At 41.9% G+C, this 12234-nt stretch overlaps 2 protein-coding genes across 2 annotated transcripts; both read right to left on the reverse strand.

The window, feature by feature from the left end:
• Positions 1-890: 890 nt before the first annotated feature.
• Positions 891-2522, reverse strand: LOC104958159 (UDP-glucuronosyltransferase 2A1-like). Its single transcript, XM_010785870.1, has 2 exons — positions 2475-2522; positions 891-2325 (listed from the first exon to the last, which is right to left on the reverse strand). Exon 2 carries the CDS (start codon positions 2316-2318, stop codon positions 891-893), a length of 1428 nt encoding a protein of 475 aa, XP_010784172.1. The 5' UTR covers positions 2319-2325; positions 2475-2522.
• Positions 2523-3929: 1407 nt separating this feature from the next.
• chrna5 (cholinergic receptor, nicotinic, alpha 5) lies at positions 3930-11975 on the reverse strand. Its single transcript, XM_010785862.1, has 8 exons — positions 11783-11975; positions 11292-11435; positions 8275-8426; positions 8094-8138; positions 6888-6997; positions 6583-6760; positions 5819-6505; positions 3930-4735 (listed from the first exon to the last, which is right to left on the reverse strand). Exons 2-8 carry the CDS (start codon positions 11380-11382, stop codon positions 4577-4579), a joined length of 1422 nt encoding a protein of 473 aa, XP_010784164.1. The 5' UTR covers positions 11383-11435; positions 11783-11975; the 3' UTR covers positions 3930-4576.
• Positions 11976-12234: the final 259 nt, after the last annotated feature.

Here is a 12234-nt window from a genome sequence, read left to right on the forward strand (position 1 = left end):
CTGCGGCGACCTGTGGGCGGGGAGGAAAGACCTTTATCTCAAACAGCACTTCTGTGTTTCCAACCCGTCGAGTTGCGACTTCCTTGGTCTCAAGGGATGTTCTGACGGCGACCATAAAGGATGGTGAAGACATCTAATAAATGACGAAAAGAAAAGAACCGATACAAAACGTCGCTAAAAAAACGAAAAAAGAGGGAGGGGAACACCAACAATCAAAACATTACAGGCATCTTCTCGAAAACTTATTTTCTTTTTGTTCATTTTTAACCTCTTGGGTGGACTTGAAGGACAGGAACAAAAAACATTGTTTAGTTATTAAATATCGTAGGTTAGATACAAATGTTTAGAAATTAATGGCAACTTTTTTATGGGGAGTTTGAATTTGTATTAACTTCAACAGCGTTGGTCGGATTGGGGAACGGTCGTCCCCTTAATACCAAACCCAACGTTAAAAAACATTTCGGGAAAGTTTGTCAAAATTATTGTCCTTATAGCACCAAATCAAAAAAAGTTACGACCTTTAAATTTCCGAACCCAAACACAAATTCCGAAAAATGTTTTCGACACCCCATTGTTACTCTTTTTTTATCCAGTTGGCGGGAAGGTGTTGTCTTAACGCCCACTTTTTTTGGTGAACACTGTTTTTAGGTATAAAGTCGCAAAATCGTCGCGTCGTCCGTCCGTCAAATACTAAATCAATAGAAATTGTCGTAAAACGTTTAGACAAAACTTTTAAAACGAAGGTATTTGTTCCGGACGTTTATATTAGTGGTCGATTTATGATTTTGACGGGATTCAAAAAAAACACAGGAGTGTTACAAAAAAATTTTTAATTTTCCAACTTTTTTATCACCGGGTATTGTTTGTCAAATTTCGGGTGATAGTACAATTTATTCATTTAGAAACTTATAAAATCGTCGTTTACGGTGTGTGACGACCGAGAAAAAGGGCTGATCTCTGTGCAGCCTGGAGAGTCCCTGCATGTTCAACCTGTAGGAGGGCTCATTCAGGACTTCCTGGATGGCATCCTGCAAGTTGTTGTCTTTGTCCACGGTTTGAATGGTAAGAAGTTTAGCCGCGCCTCTCTCCTTTAGACGCAGCAGGTTGTCAAATTGGTCAAAAAACAGGGGCATACCAACAACTGGGACACTGTGATAAATAGCCTCTTGGACTCCATTGGTTCCTCCGTGAGCCACAAACAGTTTTATCTTGGGATGTCCTAAAAGGTCATTCTGAGGCATCCAGTCTACTAGCAGAGTGTTGTTGCCCAGAGTGGCTGGTCTCTCACCTTTATGTCTCCAGATGACTTTCTGGGGTAATTTCGCAAAAGTTGCAGCAATTTTGTCAGTCATATCAGCAGGAAGTTCACTTACAAAGGTCCCCAGAGACATGATGATGACCCCATGCTCTCCAGAACTCTGCACAAACTCCTCCAGGTGCTCAGGGAGAGGTTTTTTGCTGGTTTTGCACTGGAACCCTCCAATATAGACAACATTAGGCATGGTGGGACGAGGGAACTCAAACACAAAGTCCACTCTCATCAGCCACAGGTCTGCTCCCTGTAATAAGTCATTATATCGGACTTCTGGGTCGAAGAACTTATCACAAACAGCTTGATACTGAGGGCGGATAAAAAATGCATCCTGAGCTTGCCAAATGAGAGAGAAAAGGAAGTTCTTGACTCTTTGAATGAAGGTCATTTTGTCTGACAGTCCTGAGCCGGTCAATGGGACATAAGATAAGGGAGACGGTGCAATGGCCCTATGTCCTTCTCCACTAGTTATCCACCGCACATTATAAACCAGAGGCAGCTTAAGAGCGTGAGCCAACAATATACCAGCACCCCACGCCGGGTCAGTAAGCACCAAGTCATACTTACTCTCCTTCAAACTATTCATTAAGTCCTTATCTTTAAACATGCCAGTAGCCATTTTGCACATTATTCTGTGCATGTTAAACATCGCAGCAAACATCTCCGCCTGCAAACTTGCAAAGCTCAAAACTGAGCTCCCTTCTCTTTCTATGGCAAAGATCTTCTTCAGGATCTCGTTGATGAAGTCATTATTAAAGGCCTCAGTGACAGGAACGGTGATTGTGTTGAAGTGCGATGAGTCATCCTGGATGTACCAGCTTTTATTGGTCCGCACCACATCGACAGAGTGTCCTCGAGAGTGGAGAGCTTCGATCATGATGTCCATGTTAACCCAGTGGCTGCCTTCCAAAGGAACGATCAAAATCTTCCCTCCGTGACACATTCTCCATGACAAGCACACAAAGGATAACAGGAGAAGACATGTTGCATTTCGGTAAAGGGGCATATTTAACCTGTACATGAGAAACAGATAAAGACATCATTATTCACTCTCAAAATCTAACCTTAAATGCTATAAACATATACTTCAATAAAGTACTTTTACATCAAACATTTCCCATTAAAATAATTAAAATACATGCAAGATTGACCTGTAACGTACCTGTTTTACATGAAGTAACTCCGGGTGGCAGGTGCTAAGATGTTTGTGTGAAACGCCAAAGGAAACACTCAATACAAAACTAGAAATTCCATGAAAGCTTATATAAGTGGATTATGGATAAGCTTTTCTTTGGGCTTTTCTTCAGGGATGGACAACAATGTGGCCTCTTTGTTGCTTAGAAATGTGTTAAAGCTACTTATTTGTACCTCCTCGAGTGAATTCTGTTCTGAAGTAGCCTTCAGTATTTCTTATTTATAGTCAATAACATGCTCTTTTCAAGAGGGTGCTCAGACCATCTAATAACATGTAGAGCTGTTGATCTTTCAGGAAAGAGCAAAGGGGATCCAAATACTTGTGTCTTGTTCAGATAAAAATGTCTTCAAAAGGCAATAATAATGATAACCATGTATCTTTGTATCACTGTTTTTACTGTAAGGATCCCAGACTAATCCAGCTTTTGTGTAGATTTAGTTGCATTAGATGAATCACATGTTTTTTACCATTTTGAATTCCATGCAAAATAAGTGCACCTTTTATAGTTAACGGTAGAGTGGTGTTTTCTAGACAGCTATGAAGATTTGTTGAGCAGTTTAGAAAAATGCACTTTCTTCAGGACCAGTATAAACTGTCTTGTCCATCTTTGTTTGTTCGAAAACAACAAAAACATTGTGTTTACAGTCTCTATATTTGATGGAGCAGCAACAGAAATTCACAGATTTCATCACTACAATCACCAACATGTTTTTGTTGATGGTGCCTGTGTTGCTTTTGTGTTGCTGTAATGTGCAGACCTGGCCATGCTGAGGCAGTGCAGGCTGAGCTTCTGGAGCACCGAGTGTTCATCAGTCCTTTCTCATTTCTAAATTCTTCTCCTCCTTGACTCCTTTCTCCTCAAGACTCTTCCTTGCCTTCTCCACTCACGATCTCCTCTGGGTGGGACTAAGACACAAGGCAAGGATTGAGAGGAAGGAGGATTTGCAGACTGGGAATTGAGAAATGTATTTTTGTGCTTAGAGATGTTGATATTGGTTTAATGAACCTAAGGCTTTCTGTTGCATTGCAATGTATTACATCATTTGAGTTACTTGCAGTTTGCTAAAAAACTTCCTGGACATGCATTGCCTCTGTAATGATGTGTTACTAAGAATCGTGTTCCCCGAAGACGAATGCAGGATTTGTCCCGAAGGCAGAAAGGCTTTGAGAGAAACTCAAGTCTGGGCACGAACGTCCGCCTCTTCTTCCCACGCAGTCACGCAGAAGGAATTCAGAAAAACCATGTGCACCCTGAAGAGGTGTGGCTTTTGGAGTAGCAGATGGTAGCTTTGCTCTTCTGAATGCACACATGTCAGTGAGACACAAAGGTATTATAGTAGAAGTACGTTGTATAGGATTATTTTCTCACTTCCTTTCTCTTTTCCACTTTCACTTTTGGAACTAGAATAACTTAAAAGCAAAGTAGATCCATAAGTTTTATTTTAATTCTGCCTTACAGAATACATAGCAGATATGCAGACACAGAGTCAAATAATGAAGAATGAGAATGAAGGTCTTATTCTATCTATGGTGTATCTGAATATCTAGGTTGGAAGCTGTTATTAAATTACTCTTACGATGTTTAAAGTGAATACAACTACATTTTAAATTTACCACACCACCCTGCCACCTCCGTGACCAACAGCCATTAGCCTGATGCTATCCAAAATATCCTGTGAGGACATGTTGTCTGCCAACTAGTATCGCTATCAGACCTCTATCTAAGATGCCAGCAACTGGAAATGAGTGTATTTCTGTGTGGATGAAACATGGGTGATTTTATCATTATATGTTATACATCAATTGAGTATTTAAATGTATCTTTACACTCGGAAATACAGAATAAAAACTCTTATAAACAAAAAAAAGTATTTGAATGATACACTCAGCAAACCAGGCCTCAAATCTGCAGCTTTATCTCTGGCGGATCTGTCAGCCTGAATGCAGTTGGCAGAGTAGGACAATATCTGTGCGGTAATCACAGTATCTCAGTCTTTAAAATCTCAAATATGACCCATGACGACATGTTGATGTGCTTTGCCTCTATTTGCGGTTCGTTTAACTGCGGCTTAGAGGGTACTTCCAGCATGGTTAGGGACGATTATGCTGGCCCATTTGTAAATAACAGGAATGAAGAGGAGCGCAGAGCCCAGGATCGACACCACGAGGAAGGCCCAAAGAAACACTCGATCCAGGACCTGGGCTACACATTTCCAGTCTTGAACCACCTGGAGTACGAGAGAAGCACATGTCAGTTTGTTTCAAATCAGTGAAAGTATTAAAGAGGCCTAGGCTTTTTGGGGTGTCCCCTTTCCTGTAGTGTGATATAGGTTTTTCTTCATGTATGATCTGCAAAGGCGAAAATCACAAAGTTCCCTCCAGAGGGGGACATAAGCCGCGTTCACACCGGAGTACTTTTCCCCTTTAGTTCCGTTAGTACCCATTATGTTGGGTTCACACCAAAAAGAGTACTTAGTGCCGGGAACTTTTACCCCCATTTTTAGTGCCTGCTAGAGAGGTGGTACTATCCTGGGGGGAAAAAGTGCTCCAGTTCTGATTGGCTGGGCGAATTGCAAACCACGCCCCGTAAAACTCTGAAAAGTTTTGTGAAGCCGCCATTGTATTTGTGGCATTATCATTAGCCCCGCGCACCAACGGAGAGAGAATAACTTATGGCAACACAAAAAAAAACGTGGGAGCGGTGGAGTGATGAGGAGGTGTCGGGGTTTTGGCGATTTACTCTGAAGGCTTCAGTAGAAGCTGCTGGGAGTCCCAGAAGCTTCTACTGAAGCCAGTCCCCAACTCCGGGGACTTCCGGCCGGGGACTTCGGGCGGCAGTATACGCCGTGAAGTTGTTTGCGGCCTGCCAGTAAACCCAAAGCACAAGAAGATGAAGTCAAGTCAGCGGCTCATTTGCGTAATCTTCCCTCAGGGAAAAGTACTCCGGTGTGAACGCGATATGTACTTAGTGCCCTGGTGTGATAAGTGCCGGGGCACAAAGTGCCAGCACTTATTACTGCAAAGTACGCGGTGTGAACGCTGCTATTGTTACATCACTATGTAATCACAACAGAGCCGGCCAGTTAACCAATCAGACTGGGCTCTGGTTTCAGGCAGAGGGTGAAAAGAGGTGCTGCAGCACAGGCACTAGGAGAAGAATAAAAACCTTTTTGAACATTAAAGCTTGGAAACATGTCACAGTAGAGATGCAAAATACAAAGATGAACCCTGAAAATTAGCATTATATGTCCCCTTTAACCAATTACCTTATTACATATGATGTACAAATACACAAAATCCAACATACTCACCTCTCGGACCTCATTTTCTTTAACCACATGCATGGTTATGTAGCGAATAGAATCCAAAGCTGCTTGTAGGTTATGTCTGGTGTAGAGCAGAGGTGTAAGTTCAGATTTTGAGTTCTTCATCATACCCAGTCCTCCTGCTCTGGCTATATCAGCTGGAGAGTATCGGTCCACATGGCTGCGCATGCACAGCAGCTTAGGCAGTCGATGTAGGAAGATCCTCCTCACCCACGGTGCCATGCCATGATGTGTAGAGGAGGAGCGATGGTGGATGTTGATGGCAAAGACTGTGATGCAGATGGAGAGTGTGACGAAGATCATAGTGAAGACCAGGTACTCCCCGATGAGAGGGATAGTCTTGGAAGAGGAAGGAATGATTTCCTCAATGACCAGGAGGAAAACTGTGAGCGACACCAGGACAGAGGTGCAGAGAGAGATCTTCTCGCCACCGTTAGAGGGCAGATAGAAGACGAGGATGGTGAGGAAGGACAGGCCAATGCAGGGTATGATGAGGAAGAGTGTGTAGAAAAGAGGCAACCGGCGGATGATGAAATAGTAGGTGATGGTGGGATAGGTGCAGCTGCTGTCTGTCCTCAGACCACGGCTGCCTGTGGCCTTCACTATCTCCCATTCACCGTTGTCAAAATAGTCCCGCTTGTCCACGTGGAAGTCCTCAAGAGTTATGTCCACCTGTTAAATACAGAGTGAAATTTCATGTACATTGCTCGTCATGACTAACACTAATTTACTGCGGAGTAGAGTCTCACCTGGGAGCCATCATATGTCCAAGAGCCAAACTTCATTGAGCAGTTCTGGAGGTCAAAAGGGAAGAAGGTAACATCAATGGTGCAGGCTGATTTGTAATTGGCTGGTGGTGTCCACGTTATGGTTCCATCATACTTAACAACTGCCTTAGTGACAGTTCCCTCGAAACGCCCATCTGAACTGTTGAAAGAAATATCATTTAAGCCAGTTATGTAACAGCACCGTCAGCATTTCCGTGTGGCCGTGGCTAACAGAAAATTAAATGACTGACGCAGATGTAATTTATTCCTTATATAATGGCCCATACTTATCGTACAGTACAACGTCGGGAAGCCAGATCCTGTTAGAAGGGACTCGGATGGCTGTAAGGCCCTGATAGTCATCAGGATTCCATCTTAGTTTCCTGTCAGTCCACTCCTACATAAAGGAAACATTGAACACATTTAACAAAAACATCTACACATAGAGGCTTTTAAGTGAAGGTTTAACACTTGGCACAACAGCAAATAAGCATATTTCCCATAATGTCAGATTAGAACATTCAAACCACAATACGCTAAAAACCAAGTTAGTTTAGCACTAAGCCTTAAAAGAAGGGGGAAGTGTTTTTATGGAAGTGTGGGCAACCGGTTTATACTGAACTATGTCCTAATTAGTTTAGAAGTCCTGGTAAGTGGATTTGTAACCTTTGGATAGAGCAAGGCTAGCTTTTACATCATTAGTCTTTATGCTAAGCTAGGCTAACCGGCTACTGGTTTTAGCTTCATATTAACTGTATCAATTCTCTGATGTAACTCTTGGCATAAAGACCAATGCTTGGATGTGGTATATTATGTGTAATGTTATATTTTTCTAGCATTAATATAGCACAATGTACCAAATCTGTTTAATGTGTAAAATATGCTACACGATAGATTCCTTGTGAAAGAAAGAAACGCTGGAGGGTAAACCAGTGTATGAAAAAAACTGTAGTTCGGTATTCCTTTTTCTAAATCAAAAAAGTGACCGCCAAAAGATTGCGATAAATAAAATCACTAAATCTGACACTGAAATACTTTGCAAATTACATGCTTGATAGATAGACATCACCACAGGGGGGATTGCCCTTCCATCAGCCTTTTGGCAAGAGGTAGCCTACTGTAATCCATCACTTTGAAAGGGAGCAACTGACCCCAATGACAGAGTCTAGTCTGTGGTGATAACTCAAAGGAAGCTCAACAGACAGGACACTCAAAGCCATGAATAAGGCTGACAGGAGTTGGGAAGAGGCGGCTGGTGGAGCCAGGTGCGTGGGCACAGGGCCCAAAGGACTCATATGAGAACTGTCAGTGAAATGCCACCAGACCAGATTAAAAAAGGGTGACTTGTTGCCTCTAAATGCCATGTTATGTCAGAGGTTGTTAAAGAGTATTTCCTCAACCATTAAATAAACACTATCAGCAATACCTTAAACCTGCATGATTACAAATGATAGTTAATTGTAATGTTTAGGTTAGATGTGAAGTACACTTGCCTGTTTCATCCACACATTGGTTGTCATTCGTTGATTTTTCTCATCCTAAAACAGTGTAAACAGTTTCAATTAAAAAGTAGCCAAGTTGAAAGAAATGTATGTTTTACATTCATAGGCTGTAGTTAACACATCAGAGACTCACGACTGAATTATATCAATAATCAGTGCTTTTCTTTCTTACCACATCAACTAGCTGGGAGATGGCCAGGCCAAACTTCACGCTGATCGTCTGGTTCAGGTATTCCACTGGCCGGACCCATTTCTGGTAGTTTACAAAGAGGTATTTGAACAGCTTATCCTCTGCTTTTGCGAAAGCGGAGAGTTTTGGAACCCCTAAATGGTGTGGAAAAATGTAATGCTATGTAAAAATAATATTTTATAATACAGTTCATACCAACTTAAATGTATTTCAACGAATGCAACAGCATCTTTGATTTATTCAGTCGTCCAATGTTTGATAATGAATCCATATACAGCTATGTTTCCTTTATTCTCTCAAGTAACAATGCAACCATTTCTCTAACTTTGCTACAGTGTTATCTATAGATTATGGATATGACCTTCGTGGTATAGCTTTGGTTTCAAGTCGCAGAAAAACTAAAGGTTTGAGCAATACATACAATCCTCACAATGTATGAAAGCCTAAAAATCAATGCTCAGATGATTAGATGTGACCCCTGCTCTCCATCAGAAACAGAGATAACAGGTGTCCTGAAATGCCTTAAAGAAAGCAGTATCAACGGCAAAGGATATATTCAATAAAGCAGTCAGGGTTGCTTGTCAACTGGAGCCCACATTATAGACTGTATATGAGAAGTAGACATAGTCATCTTAATAGGAAAAGAGGGTGGCGGTACAACCAAAACACGAAACAAAACATTTGTAACAGACCAAATGAATTGAAAACACACTGTGAAATGGTAAAAGTTACAAGATGAAAAATTCAAAACACCAAGGCCGGAAAATACTCATAATAATCACAAGGTAGACAGGCCCTTAATCATCTATTTTAATCTAAATGGGACAATAATGTTGTGATGAACAAGTTGTGAAACTGTGTTTTGGAGTGAGGAGTAGGATCATCTTCTCATAGACTTCTACAATCTGACTTCTATGCAACCAGTACATGTGGCCTGTTGGTCAACAGTACTTCTACTTAGGAAACCTGCTCAAAGTATAAACTATATATTTTGTATCATTCAAAAAATGACCCTCAGACTGGGTGACAAAACACGTAGATATTGCGTTATGTGCAGTTACAAGATGAATCTATTGTATATAGCAGTGCAGACAGAATCAGTTAAACTGGTTCATTGTTATCCTGAAGAAGAGCACATATTGATTACATTTTGAATTACACTCTATCTTTGACCCTGCTCTTTAAATCTTTCACCAATGCGGTTATAAACTCAATTTATGGATGGAGAATGCGGCTGGAAATCTAGACCAAGACTGACCATAAATGTATGGTATCACCCTCTCAGACATGTGTGCGGATCAATAAAAACAAGGCTGCAACACCCTCAATCAATGACTGTGTGATAAGCAAATTCATCATTTCTACAGCACCTACTCCCACACCAGCATTTTGCTCGACTGAAAAGCAAGCTGCTGGATTCTACATTTTCTGTTAAAGTGTGTGATTGATGAAATGCATAGATATAAGGTGTGTGCTATAAGTTAAAAGGGAATGCTCATTTGCACCTCATGCTGAGCAAGATTAATATTTAATATGAACATCTTATTCCTGGGTCAATACTGTCTGTAAGGTGCAGTTGGTTTTATAACAAAAACATCGATAACATGTAATACATAATGTATGTTATGTGTGCTCTTGTACAGATGGTGAGGATTACAGTGAGACATGTTGTGGAATTCAGCCAAATATGCAAAGCATCAATAACAGAAAGAGAGACCCACAGAATCATAAGGTGTATACACATACCAACATATGCATACCTATACTGTACAGTTGATACACACGCAGACAAATATGCACACGATGTCATGGCAACAGCGGTCCCCCTCTTGCCTCCTCCCCTGCAACATGCCGTTAATCTCTGTGTTGTGCAAACAGTAATAACCTCCCCCCTTATTCCTCACCCATGTTCCTCAGCTGCCCACAAGCAGCATCTTCCAAGTTTACAACCGAGTGTATCACCTGACCCGGTCACGTGACCTCCAAACTGAACTGTATTCATCTTAGTTTACTTAGAAGGAAAGATAGCCGTCATTTAACTTAAGGTGAAAAACTTTACTATGTTGTTTGCTCCTGTTGTTGTGCCCGCTTTGACCATTTACTGCCAGCCTTATTGTATTGCGCATATTATACGGCTTTCCTGGACTAAAAAAGTATTGGGAAATGAACACTCAAACCTTTTTTCGACTAATCATTTAGTTGATTTAATTGTCAGATCTGTAAAACCGAGTTCCTCCAAAAAGTGACATGCAAAAGCATCACTTTTAATCTCGGGTCCAAGAGATGTGCTCTGAAGTTTCTTGGAAATTAGTAATTCAGCATGAAAACTAAAAAATGACTAAATAATCAAAGAGGTCTTACGGATTGAGAACAAAAGGAAAATGAGTCAAGTGATGACTAAGAGGGGGAAGCCCTGATTTCATAATGTGGAAATATCTGGAAGCTAAGGCAACATGGATGCTTTGTGTCAGAAAAAATAGACTTGTAACAAAATAAAACCAACGTTATTTCACAAGGTGTTATTATGTCAGAGAACTCTATTGTTCAACTCTCTTCCTATCCTGAGTTGTCCTTTGACCAAATGGGAACTATAACCTTGTCCTTTTGCCGAGTTGTAACCATGACAGTTTTTCCCATCTATCCAACATGGCATGAATGCCACAGCATGAATCCACTATTTTCCAGGTCCACATTGATTATGTGTTACTTAGCAAAGATGATCCTGTAAATGGTAAATCCCTACAAAGACAGCCAGGACTAGGAAACCAGATGACAAATTGAAATCGTTAACCCCCCTACAAATGTAAAACTGTTATACTGTTGTAAACTGAAATCAGTACTTTTGATTTGTCTCTGCAAGTTCTCTACTCTTTACTGACCATCTGACGATCTGACTGACATCTTCTTTCTTTGATTCTTAATATCCCTTAGAGACCAACTTAGCTGCAACTATACCATCTGTAATTGGATGAGGCATACCCAGTCCTTGAGAAACTTACGCAACGAGTGGCACAGGTGGCAGCAGCAGCAGAGCAGCGGCAGCAGCAGCAGCAGTGCCAGAGAGGTGGCTGCCCCCCCTGCTCTCAACATCGTATCAGAGGTGGCACTGGATCCACACGACTGGTCCCTCGGGCATCACAGAGCTGGAAAGAATATCAATAACAGTGGTTATGAAAGAGCTGCTTTTGTGTACAGGCACACATCTGAGCAATAGCTTCAATCAAACCTGGGTTAAGGGTTCAAATCCCCAGGCAGCCAACCCTCCTCCCCTCTAATGAAGCTATACGTTCAACCACAGTTCCTGATTTCAGTGAACAAGCTGTGCAAAGCTTAAAACCCTAATGACGTCCATACTAAACAGTATCCATTACACATTTTATAGCATCCTTTACAAGCCAAGAATGCAATCTGTCATCACCTTGCTAACTTCACCCTCTCTAGGGTGATTAATACATTTCACAGAGTAAGCATTCAAATGATGTATACATACCCACTCTGAGTGTCTCCCATTAAATCCCAGTCCAGAGTGGCAGCAGTGGTGGAGGCGGTGGGAGTCTTGACGACAGCGACGGTGCAGCTCTAGCGCTCCTCCATTCCATGCAGGTTCTTTTTCTCGCCTCAAACAGATGCTGCTTCACTCCCTGCTGCTTCCAATAATGAACGGGCAATGCATCCTCCTCTCCTGCTCCTCTCCTCCTCCTCCTACAGAGAATCCGCCCCCCCACACACACACCTCCCCTTCCCCTTCTCCTGGCATTCTGTGGTCACCAATCATAAAAAGGGATAGTCGACGCCTCCGTGCAGCAGCCACCTCACTTCACTGCCTCTCCACAGCAGCATGCGGGAATCACAAGTGCAGCTCTGCCACTGAGCCTGTGATGTGATGATACATGCCTGTGTGTGTGTGTGTGTGTGTGTGTGTGCTTCCATGGCGACAGCGTA

The sequence above is a fragment of the Notothenia coriiceps genome, unplaced genomic scaffold (genome assembly GCF_000735185.1).
Source record: "Notothenia coriiceps isolate Sejong01 unplaced genomic scaffold, NC01 NC01_scaffold00028422, whole genome shotgun sequence".
Taxonomy (NCBI): domain Eukaryota; kingdom Metazoa; phylum Chordata; class Actinopteri; order Perciformes; family Nototheniidae; genus Notothenia; species Notothenia coriiceps.

Coding starts and splice junctions, on each gene's coding strand:
- LOC104958159 (XM_010785870.1), bottom strand. CDS start 2,318: ATGCCCCTTTACCGAAATGCAACATGTCTTCTCCTGTTATCCTTTGTG.
- chrna5 (XM_010785862.1), bottom strand. CDS start 11,382: ATGTTGAGAGCAGGGGGGGCAGCCACCTCTCTGGCACTGCTGCTGCTG. Junction 8,427..11,291: donor CCACCTGTGCCACTCGTTGC/GTAAGTTTCTCA, acceptor CACACCATTTAG/GGGTTCCAAAACTCTCCGCT. Junction 8,139..8,274: donor TCTCCCAGCTAGTTGATGTG/GTAAGAAAGAAA, acceptor ACACTGTTTTAG/GATGAGAAAAATCAACGAAT.